The sequence below is a fragment of the Mauremys reevesii genome, linkage group 5 (genome assembly GCF_016161935.1).
Source record: "Mauremys reevesii isolate NIE-2019 linkage group 5, ASM1616193v1, whole genome shotgun sequence".
Taxonomy (NCBI): Eukaryota; Metazoa; Chordata; order Testudines; family Geoemydidae; genus Mauremys; species Mauremys reevesii.
This window is the reverse complement of record NC_052627.1, coordinates 58,007,980-58,023,717: the sequence shown is the minus strand read 5'-3', so window position 1 is coordinate 58,023,717 and position 15,738 is coordinate 58,007,980. Positions and strand designations below refer to the sequence as shown.

General features: G+C 39.5%; 1 protein-coding gene across 5 annotated transcripts in view; it reads left to right on the top strand.

Moving 5' to 3' along the window:
• The window catches only part of LRBA (LPS responsive beige-like anchor protein), a 565,586-nt gene that overhangs the window by 103,282 nt on the left and 446,566 nt on the right, over positions 1 to 15,738 (top strand). For 4 of the 5 annotated variants that reach the window (XM_039542017.1, XM_039542018.1, XM_039542014.1 and 1 more), the window contains exons 23-28: positions 7,713 to 8,735; positions 9,402 to 9,491; positions 9,753 to 9,928; positions 11,933 to 12,086; positions 12,478 to 12,658; positions 14,690 to 14,817. In XM_039542017.1, the coding sequence (XP_039397951.1) occupies positions 7,713 to 8,735; positions 9,402 to 9,491; positions 9,753 to 9,928; positions 11,933 to 12,086; positions 12,478 to 12,658; positions 14,690 to 14,817 (1,752 nt within the window). The remainder of the gene's footprint in view (positions 1 to 7,712; positions 8,736 to 9,401; positions 9,492 to 9,752; positions 9,929 to 11,932; positions 12,087 to 12,477; positions 12,659 to 14,689; positions 14,818 to 15,738) is intronic. The other variant, XM_039542019.1, reaches the window with a different exon arrangement.

The window sequence follows — 15,738 nt, the reverse complement described above, 5'->3', positions numbered from 1 at the left end:
AAAATGAGAATAATATTTAGCTACCTGACAGAGATGTACTGAGGAATAGTTAGTTTATACAATATCTTGATCTAAAATGCTTCTTAACACCTCAGCAAGTACTCAGTGATTAATGATAACTGTTTACAAACATTGTAATTGTGTAAAATGGAAGATGAGGATTTTTTTAGGGTAATGCTAAGGGTATATGTGAGGCTAAGTAGGAACAATGGTATGAAATTAAAAAAAACAGTGTGTTTAGGCTGAATATTGGAGTAGGGGAATGAGTCTATAAAGACTCCATAAACGTAAGATACTTCAACTTTCCTTAGAAAGGTGTATAAGGATTATTTGATATTTTACTACTATTAATATCTGTTAGATAAATGGTTCTTCAGCTCTTCTATTCTGCAGACTGCTTCATGAGGGAGAACCGCTGTTATCTACCTAGCACCACTGGCATACCTCTCAATCTGCCAGGGCCCACAAATGGGCCACAATGTGTGACAAAGGCCAAACATGAGGGGGGAAGACTAATTATTCATGCAGCAAATTTAAAATGTGGCATTAATTAATTGAGTGTAAATCTCTCTCTTTTTAAAACTTCAGTTTCATGATTCTTCTGATGTAAATAATTTTCAACAACAAAAATTAAGGGGTTGCCAGATTTGTGTGGAATGCAGGTTACTCTGGGATTAAAATATCGGGCCTCCCTGAAAGTAATGTATGTTCAAAAAGTATGGCTTCTGGCACCTTCCTCCCCCTCTTTCTCAGGTGAGTCCCCTGCTATTCCTGGGTGTGGCTGGAGGGGCCGGCTTACTACTGACTTCTAAGTGTGATGTGACCTCCAGCCTCAGCAGGAGGGAGTGAGAAGCAGAAGTACAAACCACTCAGGAGAGCCCTTTGACAAGCAGCATCCATGGTGGGTGGGGAACTCTGTGCCTCATTGCATATATTCTAACCACTGCATTTGGGGAAAAGAGATGTCATGGTCAAAGTCACAGGAAAAGATTTTTGGATGTAGAAAGTTAGATCGAAAAGGGAAGGAAGGGCCCCTCTGCTGGGCTGTATTTCTCCAGCTCTGGGCTTTTTCTCCTGTCAACACTAGTTCTCCACTTGTAAGGTAACTCCCTTCTCTTCATGTGTCAGTATATTTATGCCTGCATCTGTAATTTTCACTCCATACATCTGAAGAAGTGAGTTTTTTACCCACAAAAGCTTATGCCCAAATAAATCTGTTAGTCTTTAAGGTGCCACCGGACTCCTCATTGTTTTTGTGGATACAGACTAACACGGCTACCCCCTGATACTCCGGAATTGTAGCATCTCCCTCTCTCTGACCAGGCAGTCAGTGCCTTTCTGCTCTAGCTGGTCCAGCAGTCAGAAAGGTTTCCACTCACTCTAGAAAACTGACCCTTTTAAGGTCCTCTATATCCCTTCAGCTTCTCAGGGTATGTCTATGGTATGGAGACTATACTGATATAGCTATGTTGGTAAAGCCCAGTACTGTAGATGCACTATAACTGAGAGCAGTTTTTCACCACCTCCCCAAATGACATTAGCTACATGGACATAGCTGTGTCTTCACTTGGAGTTTTGTCAGCCTTGTCTATATGTTGGAAGTGAGGTTTTTTTGTACCCCTGACCAACATCATAATGCCAATGTAATTTCTGAGTGTATACCAAGCCTCTTCCTTTTGTTTGTTTGTAAAACCCTGCTCTGTCACTTCTCTCTCTGTTTCCTCCTTTTCACTCATTTAAAACTTAGCTGTGTGGAGAAAAGCTGGAGGAGAAACTGGTTTCACTTAGGATGTAGACGTTTTGTTCTGTTCTGGTAAGACCTATTCTGGTCGTGATGATTTTTATTGACCATCCTGTTCAGAGACAGACTCTCAGGCACCATTCCATCTGTGTAGCACAAACAGAATGAGACAAAAGAACAGTGAAGAACCTCATAAGGGTTTAAACAGAGTTCCTAATCCAAAACAGAATTCATAAATTGTACATAGATACATTCCCCAAATCACCAGAATAGCCCAGATACACATTTAACTTCTATTTAAATGAAGACTTTTATTAGTCAATAGTGACTGATATTTGCCATTCAGAATAACTTTGTCTTATTCATTTGCATTTTGATAGTAAACAAAAGAGAATTAATTTAGAATATAATTTTTTCCCTCTGTAAGAAGCTTGGTGGGGATATGGCAAAATATGTTCTTTTGAGGAAGGTTGTGTGGCAGTATTAATGTATATAGTATCTCTGTCCCTTTTCTCTGACTGATTCATGAAGTGGGATTGGTATTGGCAGGTATTGGTGCCTCCAGTCAAAGTTGATTTGTTTCTTGCTTGGAGTAGAGAGTTTCCAGGCCTCAGCTGTTAGCATTGCTCCTAGGAGGGAGGAAAAACAGGTAGATAAAGCTCTCAGAGTAAAAATAGTAACATATACTAGAACTATGAACAGTTTATTGATGAGGATAGGAACTAGTTTACAATAAACCTTGCTACGGACAACAGTACTGTCGCTGGCTGGCTGGCCAACCAGTTATCCATGCCACCTCCCTCCACTCCACAAAAATGTGTGTGTGTATATGTATATATGTGTGTGTGTGTGTGTATATATATATATATATATATATATATATATACACACACACGCGCGCATTATATCTATCTATCTATCTATAGTGGGGGGGAGGAGAGGGATGAGGGGGCGTGGAACCTAGACTAAATCTTAACACACAGCTAAAATGCCTCTTTTACATGTTAGTTTTAATACAAGTGTTAGTCATCTTAACCTTTTTGCATACTGCATGCTAATCTTCTTGTCTGGCAATTAGTGAATGTTGAATGTCAAATTAAGTTAAAATTAATGGCAGAGGAGAATGTTGTAGTTATTAGCTTACAAGTGTCTTTAACTAGTAGTGCATAGATGTGGTTTCCAAATGGCTATGGATTAACCATCAAATGATTGTGAAGATTAATGACTGGCCTCTTAGCTCGCTAATTTAGAACAATTTCTGGTAATTAATTGTGAATTATCAGCTTTACGGTTGCAGATGGGCTTTAAGAAAAATTTAAAAATGACCGAAGATAGGTGAATTTAAGTTTCTCAGCTGTCATTTAGCTTTCATGTTGTTACAAGTTTACATGAGCTAGTATTTATATCTTAAAGTTAAGTTAGCTCTGTGCTATTCATATTTAAAAAAGAATTTGGTGGCTTCTGTTCAAGTATACATTTTGTTAATTGTTGCCTTCATTAATCCTAATCCTGGCTTTTTAATGTTATGTTTTAAAACACTGTCTGCTTTGTGAGAAGCGTTTCATAAATTCAATGTCATGGAATATTTGTTTAGAAGAAGGTTGTTCTTTGCCTTTCACATTTAACAGGATTGTGCCATAATGCCAATGTAATTTCTGAGTGTATACAAGAGTCCATGTTAATTAAGCTAATTTGCAAATTAAAGTCACAAAATCACGAATGTAGGTAGGCTTGCTACAATGTTGGTCTTTGCACAGCAGCATTTTATATTTTTTTATATACAAAGAAAACCCTTAATTTGAAATACTGCTTTGTAAAGTCCCACATTATAGTAAGCTTGCTTAAATTTGTGTTTTTGTTACTTTAATTTGCAAATTTGCACCTAACCAGGTGGAAGAGGTGGATGACGCTTTTTTTTAAACAACTAATAAAATCATCTAAAGCTCAAAGTTTGGTGGTGATGGGGGACTTCAACTATCCAGATATATGTTGGGGAAAATAACACAATGGGGCACAGACCATCCAATAAGTTCTTGGACTGCATTGCAGACAACTTTTTATTTCAGAAGGTTGAAAAAGCTACTGGGAGGAAGCTGTTCTAGACTTGATTTTAACGAATAGGGAGGAACTTGTTGAAAATTTGAAAGTAGAAGGCAGCTTGGTGAAAGTGATCATGAAATCATAGCGTTCACAATTCTAACGAAGGGTAGAAGGGAGTACAGCAAAATAGAGAGAATGGATTTCAGGAAGGCGGATTTTGGTGAGCTCAGAGAGCTGATAGGTAAGGTCCCATGGGAATCAAAACTGAGGGGAAAAACAACTGAGAAGAGTTGGCAGTTTTTCAAAAGGACGCTACTAAGGGCCCAAAAGCAAGCTATTCCGCTGGGTAGGAAAGATAGAAAATGTGGCAAAAGACCACCTTGGCTTAACCATGAGATCTTGCATGATCTAAAAAATAAAAAGGAGTCATATAAAAATGGAAACTAGGACAGATTACAAAGGACGAATATAGGCAAACAACACAGGAATGCAGGGGCAAGATTAGAAAGGCAAAGGCACAAAATGAGCTCAAACTAGCTACAGGAATAAAGGGAAACAAGAAGACTTTTTATCAATACATTAGACGCAAGAGGAAGACCAAGGACAGGGTAGGCCCACTGCTCAGTGAGGAGGGAGAAACAGTAACAGGAAATGGCAGAGATGCTTAATGACTTTTGTTTCGGTCTTCACCGAGAAGTCTGAAGGAATGCCTAACATAGTAAATGCTAATGGCAAGGGGGTAGGTTTAGAAGATAAAATAAAAAAAGAACAAGTTAAAAATCACTTAGAAAAGTTAGATGCCTGCAAGTCACCAGGGCCTGATGAAATGCATCCTAGAATACTCAAGGAGCTAATAGAGGAGGTATCTGAGCCTCTAGCTATTATCTTTGGAAAATCATGGGAGACAGGAGAGATTCGAGAAGACTGGAAAAGAGCAAATATAGTTCCCATCTATAAAAAGGGAAATAAAACCAACCCAGGAAACTACAGACCAGTTAGTTTAACTTCTGTGCCAGGGAAGATAATGGAGCAAGTAATTAAGGAAATCATCTGCGAACACTTGAAAGGTGGTAAGGTGATAGGGAATAGCTAGCAAGGATTTGTAAAGAACAAATCATGTCAAACAAATCTGATAGCTTTCTTTGATAGGATAACAAGTCTTGGATAGGATAAGGGAGAAGCGGTGGATGTGGTATACCTAGACTTTAGTAAGGCATTTGATACGGTCTCACATGATATTCTTATCAATAAACTAGGCAAATACAACTTGGATACTATAATGTGGGTGCATAACTGGCTGGATAACCGTACTCAGAGAGTAGTTATTAATGGTTCCCAATTCTGCTGGAAAGGTATAACAAGTGGGATTCTGCAGGGGTCTGTTTTGGGATCGGCTCTGTTCAACGACTTAGATATTGGCACAGAAAGTATGCTTATTAGGTTTGCAGATGATACCAAACTGGGAGGGATTGCAACATAATTCAAAATGATCTGGACAAATTTGAGAAATGGTCTGAGGTAAACAGGATGAAGTTTAACAAAGACAAATGCAAAGTGCTCCACTTAGGAAGGAACAATCAGTTTCACACATACAGAATGGGAAGAGACTGTCTAGGAAGGAGTACGGCAGAAAGGGATCTAGGGGTTATAGTGGACCAGAAGCTAAATATGAGTCAACAGTGTGATGCTGTTGCAAAAAAAGCAAACATGATTCTGGGGTGCATTAACAGGTGTGTTATGAGCAAGACACGAGAAGTCATTCTTCCACTCTACTCTGTGCTGGTTAGGCCTCAACTGGAGTATTGTGTCCAGTTCTGGGCACCACATTTCAAGAAAGATGTGGAGAAATTGGAGAGGGTCCAGAGAAGAGCAACAAGAATGATTAAAGGTTTAGAGAACATGACCTATAAAGGAAGGCTGAAAGAATTGGGTTTGCGTAGTTTGGAAAAGAGAAGACTGAGAGGGGACATGATAGCAGTTTTCAGGTATCTAAAAGGGTGTCATAAGGAGGAGGGAGAAAACTTGTTCATCTTAGCCTCTAATGATCGAACAAGAAGCAATGGGCTTCAACTGCAGCAAGGGAGGTTTAGGTTGGACATTAGGGAAAAAGCTCCTAACTATCAGGGTGGTTAAACACTGGAATAAACTGCCTAGGGAGGTTGTGGAATCTCCATCACTGGAGATATTTAAAAGTAGGTTAGATAAATGTCTATCAGGGATGGTCTAAGTCTAGACAGTATTTGGTCCTGCCATGAGGGCAGGGAACTGGATTCAATGACCTCTTGAGGTCCCTTCCAGTCCTAGAATCTATGACATTTATTTAAAAAATTTAATCTTGATTTGAGATTTTTGTTAGAAAAACAAGGCTGCTTAAATTGCATCAATTTATTTTTAAAAGCCTTCTTTATTCTCCCTGTTACAGTATGTGTATGCTTTCTAGCTTGCTTTAACAATATCACTCGCCTTGCATTTTTCTGTGTCTTGGGTCTGTGTATGTCACCATATTATATCTGGATTTATTTTACCATAGGATTACATGACCAGCATCTAAAGATGGCAATTGTCTGTATTGACCTTCCTTCCCCCACTTTTTGCAGCACGTAATAGAAATCTGGAAAGCAATTTCATTAGTTTAATTTCCAAAATATTTTAGCAAATCACTTTATATTGGCTTCCAAAACCATTGTGTGTCTGCTGTTTTGGATAAGAAAACCACAACTGCTAAACTGTACTGCATTATTTTTACTATAGAGCATATATTTAAAATATCACCCTTAATGAGGTAACGAATAACATGCAGCTGCTGTGCAATGCCTCTAAGTCAAACAGCTCAGTACTTGTTGTCTCTATTTCACAACAATCTTAGATAGGTGAAGAAATGTACTTAAGCTTATTCTTACTGATTTTGTAACTGATGTGCATCAAACACAAACAAATTAACACCTGACATCAGTACACAACACGTGTATTAGTAGGGTTGCCAACTGTCTAATCGCACAAACCCAAACACTTTTGTCCCGCCCCCTTCTGCTAGGCCCTACCATACCCCCTCTCGAGGCCCCACCCCTCTGCTCACTCCAGTCCCCCTCCCTCCATCACTTGCTCTCCCTCACCCTCACTCACTTTCATCTAAAAAGTCTTTCTTTAAACTTAAGGAGCCGATTTTGTATTACAAATTATTTACTCAAACCACAACCTCCCACAATATCTGTGTACCATTTTGGAGTCAGAGATATGAAAGAACATCTTAAATTACCGTCATGAATTTTTTAGATGTTCTTTCATTTTAGGATTATTTTATTTATTTCTTTAGCAAGTTGTGGATTTTTCCTGGGAGGGCACTGGATCCAAGTTTTAACCTGAAATGAAGTTTTACAGCAGAATTAAACTCTTAAAATAGGAATTGGTAATGAAAATTAGATATTAATAAGTGTTGAAAAGTGATGGAGAGGCTAAAGACGTGAGGTAAAAAAATCCATAAGAGCGAGAGACAATAAGAAAGAGTTTAAGAAAGAGTTAAATCCGAGCAATGGTATAGGCCCATTACTATATGGAGATGGTAAAATTGTTAATGCTGGAGAAAAGAAAGAAGTGTTCAATAAATATTTCTGGTCTGTATTTGCAAAGAAATAAGATGTCATCGTATCATATACGGACAATGAAGTACTTTTTCTAGTCCATTAGTAACTAAGGAGGATGTTAAACAAGTAGTAGGGATGAAATTTTTTCAACAAGCATCCAAGAGTCCTTAAAGAGCTGCTTTTTTAACTTGTACATTATGGTGGGGTGGTAGCAGCAGCACAGTTAAGGTTGAATTGCAACCTTGCAGTTTGGATACTCCTGTTGTTCAGTTGCCTCTGAATCTACTTTTGTAGAAGAATCTGCCTTCTAATTTTGAGTTCTAATATTCTTGATAATCCTTTGTTTTTAGGTAACGTTTGAAATGCATAAGGAGAGCCTTTCCCAAATATATCAGGATTACCAAAGGAAAGGCGGTGAAGGAAGTGGAACAGTTCCTTCCACTCCTGTTAGAACCATCTCAGGAGTTAACAGAGAAGCTGAATTCTCAAGGAGGCAACAGCATGTGGAGGTGAAAGAAGCTGCTGCTTCTGCATATGTTGGGGCTGATAGTGTGGAGCACAGTGCTCAGCAAAATGAGATAAAAGCCTCATCTGAATGTGAGCTACAAAGTCATTCACCATCTAATGAAGGGAAGAAATCTGAGGGAGAAAATGGTCAGAGATCACCTGACTTAAACAGAGTAGCTTGCTTAGAATTTCCTTCACAGACAGAAGCAGTAAAACCAGGGGATTCAGCAATCACTTCTGGAATTGCTGAAGCAATTGCAGATTCTCTGAGTAAAGCTAATGAACTTGTGGAAGAAACAGCAGCTATTGATGGGGCTTCTCTAACTGCACAAACTGTTTTAGAAGGGGAGACACCTGAAAGCCCAGAAATGCTGGAGGAATTTACACCAGAGGTGGAAGATGACTTTGTTGATTTAAAAGAGGAAAGCAATCTGCCTTTACCTTCAGAAGAGTTGGTACTAAAACCCAGTGAAGAGACTAGCTCACCTGAAAGTGAAAGCCAAATAACAATAGCAACGAAAGAGGAAACTGTTGTTGAGGAGGAACCTGAGTCAATACTTTTAGAATCCAAAAGTGCTGAACTCTTGAATGAGACAAGAGAAGAATTGGCTTCCTTGTCAGAAACAGTGACCACTGAAGTCCAAGTGGAGACAAGTCAACTAAATTCAGAAGTGAGTGAGAAGTTAGAGGAATTAAAAACTGATCGCAGTGAAACCAAAGCAACTGGAGAAGATGCAAACACACATACTTCAGAGAGAAAAATTGCCAAGCTTGATGTTTCCAGTGTTGCATCAGACACACAGAGACTGGAACTAAAACCCAGCACAAGCCAGGAAGCAACTCAGCCTCTTAGACCCCTACCTGAGGTAACTTTTATATACTTCCCTTATGCCAAATTAAAACTGTACCTAAAAAAATAGACTGATCAGTTTGATATTTATAAGAAAAACAAAATTCTTTTCCAACAGTACAGTTTGAGAAATTAGTGAAATTCTGTACAGTTCATAGGATTTTTGTAGGCTCCTGAAGAAGCACTTTGCCGACCCCAGGAATCAAATAGCTAAAACGTTAATAGATTTGTGTCATCTGTAGTCTCTAAATTGAAGAATAAAAAGTAGCATTGTGGATTCTGAGGTTTCACCTTGAATTCCCTCTATTTTTCCACTGAACTTCCTTCTTATTTCCTCCATCCCCTTAAGCCCTTCTATCTCTCTGAATCCTCAGAGATCTCTTGTAGTTACAATCCATCAGTCAGAAAAGAGCTGGCCTGAATTCCCTTCAGAGTCAATGAAAGTTGTAGAAGCTATTTTTTAGCTAACTGCTGCTAATGTACATCAGTTGAGAACTCATTCATTATCACTTTAAAGTATCAACATAAGGATGTGTTTTTAGTAAATTTTAACTCAGAATTGGGCTTATGTTTTTGCCCTTACTGCAATGCTTACTGCAATGCTCCTTTAGACTTCTGCTTCCAGTTCAGTGATACTGATCATGGTTAAACATTGATGTAGCTGAGTACTTCCCTCCTGCAGAGACACCTGCCAGTCGATGCCCTTCATCCTACAACATTCTTCCTCAAAGGAGGGAGATCACTATCAGCAGCAACATATGCTCCCCATGTGGTAAGGTCTAGTTGCTGCTTATTTTTGTCTAGACTGGCAGAGATGGTTGTGCAGTTGTATTGTAGTTTGTAGGTTTGGTATAATCCATCAGTAGTGGCCCTGCAATTGTATTGGTTTAATTCTTAAATTTATGTGCATTTGTAATTTTATATAATGTCTAAGCTTACAGACCTATTAAATCCAAAGTGAAACTTTTCCAGTAAACACTGCTGAAATTGAATTTTTGTTACTTTGGATCCTGCCTATATTTTATGCAAACAGATATCAAGGCAGGAAGATTCATCAGGACAAGACTTGGCTGCTGCTTCTGATGGGCAGAGAAGAGATTCCAGGTCGACTATGTTTCGTATTCCTGAATTTAAGTGGTCCCAGATGCATCAACGTTTGCTCACAGATTTACTCTTTTCAATAGAAACAGATATACAGATGTGGAGAAGGTAAGTCTGTGCTTTGTAGGAAATCATATTTGCTAGCATTGCACTGTAACAGAAATCTAAGATGTTATTGAAACCTAATATCACTGATTAAATTGTTTATATTTCTTTATATATTTCAAACCTATTATTAATGTATGAATTAGTTATTTTGGGGTCTATATCAGGGTCTTCTCAGAATTATTCACTACCAGTCTTCAGGAATGTTTAAAGATGTGTGTAGGTTGAAGGGTTACATACACATTCTGGATTAAATGTTGGCCCCATTAAAGTCAATGGGAGTTTTGCTATTTACTTCAATGGAACCATGGTCCCACTCTCTGAATAGACATATAGCAATATGCATCATCTTAAGAGCCAGGAATCTATTATTTCTTTAAAGAAACTTCCCCTAAAATTAAATTGCTTTGACATAAGCAAACAGGTGCTGTTATGTATGTTTCTATGGAGCTGAAGAAATTATGTTGTCCTACGTGTGTTAAAAACAAAATATTGTAACCAAAATCTGCAAAATATCTATCAGTTGTAGCAATGAAGGAAAAATTGGGGCTAGTTGTGCCTCTGGTATTTGCGTGTGTTTATAGTGCTATTTTTTATCAGTATGAGATAGTGAAGGTAAAAATTGATTCTCACTACCACGTAGCTATGCTAGCCTGATAGGAAGATACGAAGGAACCATTTAAAAAAAGAAAAAAACAATTTACAGGTGCATAAAATTTACCTTGAGATTTAGATAAAACTTTTGTTTGCCTTTAAAACTGAAGTTTTAAGACATGACTAAAGTACACCTCTACCCTGATATAACGTGGTCCTTGGGAGACAAAAAATTTCACCATGTTATAGGTGAGACAGCGTTATATCAAACTTGCTTTGGCCCCCCCCGTTCCTTGTTCCCTGACGGCCCCCTCCAGAGACGCCTGTCCCTAATCACCCCCAGGACTCCACCCCTACCCAGCCCCCCTGGCCCCTGACTGTTCTGACCCCTATCCACCTGCCCCGCCGCCCCCTGACAGGCACTCACCAGCAGCGGCGGGAAGTGGAGCAGCCTGGCCCCAGCCCACTCCACTCTGCCACCTCCCAGCTGCGGCGCTCCCGCCTCCCACTGCCGGTGAGTGCAGGGAGGTTGGGGAAAGGATGCCCTCTGCACTCACCTGCAGTGGGAAGTGGAGCAGCCCAGCCCCAGCCCGCTCCACTCTGCCACCTCCCAGTCGTGGCGCTCCACTTCCCGCCACAGGTGAGTGCGGGGAGGTTGGGGAAAGGAACCCCCCCCCCCCCCCATACTCACCTGTGGTGGGAAGCGGAGTGCTGTGGCTGGGAGCTGGCGGAGTGGAGCGGGCTGGGGCCGGGCTGCTCCACTTCCGCCACTGCTTTACCGCCTGGTATGTGAAACCACCTTATATCGGGTCACGTTATATTGGGGTAGAGGTGTATGTGTTTAGTACAGCACCAGGTTTACTCAAGATACTGTGGATAATTTAGGACCGTGTTGAAAATCTGTTTTCTATGTTTTAACAGTATTTAGGTTTTTGTGGTATTATATTAATTTCTTTGCTTTAAAATTGTAATGTGGTGGACTTGGTTAATATTAACTTTGTTCTTACAAAGCCCTGAGTTAAAATCTAGTTAATATCTCCAGAGAAACTGTATTTTATTGATTTATACGGTGCTTTTTGCTGTACCAGATGATCACAGACTAATCTATAATGAATAATTATCCACATGACTATTCACAACACACTTGGACCCAGTTACTAGGTTATGCTCTGGAGAGGATTAGAAGTGTGAAGGAAGGGCAATTTGAGGCCAAGATTTAGGTTCCATTGATTGAGCCTCGTGAGGATGCTTACATGATGTTTTTGGCTGCATCACAGCTATCTCTGGTTGATATCAGTTTATTTGCTTTTGAAGGAACTTAATAAACTTGCTAAAAACACAATAAATTAGACTTCTGTTCTGAATGCTTCCCCCCCCCCACTCCCTCCCTGGCATCTTACTTTTTTTGGACAGCCATTCTACAAAGACTGTGATGGACTTTGTGAACAGCAGTGACAATGTCATCTTTGTACACAACACAATTCACCTCATCTCTCAAGTTATGGACAACATGATCATGGCTTGCGGTGGTATATTGCCATTGCTTTCTGCTGCTACATCTGCTACAGTAAGAAATTCATTTTCTATTGCAAAAATGATTACATGTGGGCATGGGCAGGCCTTCCTTCATATAGTACATTAATAGGAATATCTGTCCACTTGAGAGAGCATGGATTTATATGGGCTGTTCCCTTAGGAGGAATTTAGACTCCTGCTGTCATTACCTGAAGAGGAGGAAGAGCCATCTAGAGGGCTTGGGGCCCCAGTGTAGCCTGGAATATGATGTGGTTATTCTGTCTGCATTCTTCCAGTTAAATTCTTCAGCTTGAAGTATGACTAATTACTTTGGCAATGAGCAATAATGGACTTTTTACAAACCTGTTTTCTTCATGGACTTTTTAGTTATAAGAATGATCTTTCATATAGAAATACATGTTTTCAATTTTTCCCTCTCATAGCATGAATTAGAGAATATAGAGCCAACTCAAGGACTTTCAATAGAAGCTTCGGTAACATTTATCCAGAGATTAATCAGCCTTGTGGATGTGTTAATTTTTGCAAGCTCTCTTGGCTTCACTGAAATTGAGTCTGAGAAAAATATGTCATCTGGAGGAATTCTGAGACAATGCCTTCGACTGGGTAAGCAAGTAAAAGTGCTTAATGAAGGAAAATGGATTTCTTCAAAACAATGTTAACTACCATTTAACTTTGTTTTTGTATATTTAAGGAGAATAGTTTTAGATGTTTGTTACACTTCACTTAACCAAATATGTTTCACTTTTTGGCTATTAGATCTGAAGTTTTCTAACCTTTCAGTGACTTTTTTCATATGTTTATTTACTTGCAGTTTGCCCCATAATAGACTTCTCCTTACTACTCAAATAATATATACAAGCCTTTATTATTCTGTATGTAAGTAAAATTGCTATGAATGTGATTAAGTATTGGTAGGCACAGTGAGCTGAAATCCATATTTGGTGCATATTTTCATTTTGTCTATAAAGACTTCTGTGTATTGAAAATGTACCCCCAAATAATTGGGATTAAAAATACCAGGTTTCAGGATAATGTCGTCTTTAGCATATATACTAAACATTCATCTTTAGATAAAACTCTGAGGGGAAGGAAGCTTTAAGGAGGTTTAACATTTTGTTAAAAGTGATTTGGGAGATGGTGTAGACCAGGGATCGGCAACCTTTGGCATGTGGCTTGCCAGGGTAAGCCCCCTAGTGGGCTGAGCCGGTTTGTTTACCTGCCATGTCCGCAGTTTCGGCCGATCGCGGCTTCCACTGGCCGCGGTTCGCTGCTCCAGGCCAAAGAGGGCGGCGGTAAGTGGCAGCCAGCACATCCTTCGGCCTGCACCTCTTCCCGCAGCACCCATTGGCCTGGAGCAGCGAACCACGGCCAGGGGGAGCCGTGATCGGCTGAACCTGCCGACGTGGCAGGTAAACAAACCATCTCGGCCCATCAGGGGCTTTCCCTGGCAAGCCATGTGCCAAAGGTTGCCAATACGTGGTGTAGACTGAGATAACTAAAAATGCAAATTTAAAATGAGTGTAATTCAAACTCTTGTATCATTGTATACTAGCCCTGGTGCATCCAGTACTATACATAGAGTCCTGTGCAGATACAAAATTTGCATCCGCGTCCAATCTATGATCTGCAATCATGGTTCGTGGATATAAATCGGATATCTGCAGATTTTCAGGGCTCTAATTATACAGTATTTGTATAGAGTTGAATTGAACAGACACAGTCTGAATATCCTGATCAGCCAGGTGCCCTGATTGCCCCTGAGAGGCATCAGCAGACCTGCTTTTAAGCCCAGCAGCAGTACAGGGTCAGTGGCTGCTCAAGGTTTATGCCCTCAGCAATGATCACTCCTGTGTCTGCCTTCTTTCCTGCCTTGTTCCTGTCCTGCTCCAGCCTTCCTCCTTTGCCTGCTTCCTGACTCTGGCTCTGACCCTTGGCTTTACTGCAGGTTCCTGACTCCTGCTCCAACTGCTAAGCATGATGACTGCCACTGCCTCAACTACTAGGCCTGACTGTCCATGCCGTAGTTCATGACAGTCAGCTTCTCCCTTTCCAAACAATTAAATCTTGAGACAAGTGCAACAGGGCAAACAGAGAAGTAAATTATTACATCTGTGTATTTCCTTTTTTGAAAATAGAAGATAAAACAAAATCAGTTAAAAAAAGACTAGAGGAGGAATAGGCTTAGGCTGAGAGTAACTGAGCAACAAAGTAGTAAATATTAGTTTTTGTCCTTTTGTATGTCACACTAATGTATCATTTTAATTTTTCTTCGGTGTCAGTATGCAAAAGAAATTTAGCTCATTTATGTATCCAGTTGTGCTAATGAAAATGTTTCAAAGAGAAAATCAGAATGTGATTTCTCAGCAATGCTAACAAATCTACTTGGATGTATAAATATTTATATGTGAAATATGAATTCTAATAACTAATTACTCTGATTTTTACTCTGATTTAAATATCTCTTAAGCCTTGTTTTTGGGCAACTTAAAAAGTAGAAAATATTTTTCTCATTTGTTTACTTAATCTTTTAATTTTTAATGTAAACTCAAGCATGTTGTATTCCTTGCAGTGATGCACCAATAATATAAAATTATTATTTCCCATTATAACATACAACATATCCTTTCCTTTAAGTGTGTGCAGTGGCAGTAAGAAATTGTTTGGAGTGCCAGCAGCATGCACAAATGAAACCTATTGGAGAAACTGTAAGGAGTCAGAAAACAATGCAGAGCCTTATAGGAACAGGGAAGTCTGCAGCAAAGGCAAGTATATGATACCGCTAAGTAACGCAAACATTAATACTGCAATTATTTTGTGTGCATCAATGGCTAAGTCCCTATGTTTTTTGTTCCATTAACATGTAGCAGAAAAGAAATGTAGGATCAAATAATGTGAATATTAAATCTTAACGTAATTGTTCCAAACTGTAAATATAACATTTAAATATACACCTCTACCCTGTTATAACACAACCCGATATAACACGAATTCAGATATAACGTGGTAAAGCAGCGCTCTGGTGGGGCGGGGCTGTACGCTCCGGCGGATCAAAGCAAGTTCAATATAACGTGGTTTCACCTATAACGGGGTAAGATTTTTTGGCTCCTGAGGACAGCATTATATCGGGGTAGAGGTGTATAAACATTGGATTCTTCCCCAATTGAAAAAAGTCTGAATCTGTCTTACTTTCTCAGGTTCCCCTATCTGTATTTCTTTTAATATGGAATCTGTATTGATCACTGTGCCCTATGTACCATAAGTTTGACGTGTGTTGATGAATAGCCTTCAGGAGAATTATGTTTATAGAATCATAGGACAAGACAGAACCTCAAGAGGTCATCTAGTCCAGTCCACTACACTCATGGCAGGGCTAAGTATTATCTAGACCATTCCTGACAGGTGTTTCTCTAACCTGCTCTTAAAAATCTCCAATGATGGAGACTCCACAACCTCCCTAAGCAATTTATTCCAGTGCTTAACCACCCTGACAGTTAGGAAGTTTTTCCTAATGTTCAACCTAAACCTTCCTTGCTGCAATTTAAGCCCATTGCTGCTTGTCCTATCCTCAGAGGTTCAGAACAATAATTCTTCTCCCTCCTCCTTGTAACAATCTTTTATGTACTCAAACTATTATCATATCCCCTCTGTCTTCTCTTTTCCAGACTAAACAAACACAGTTTTTT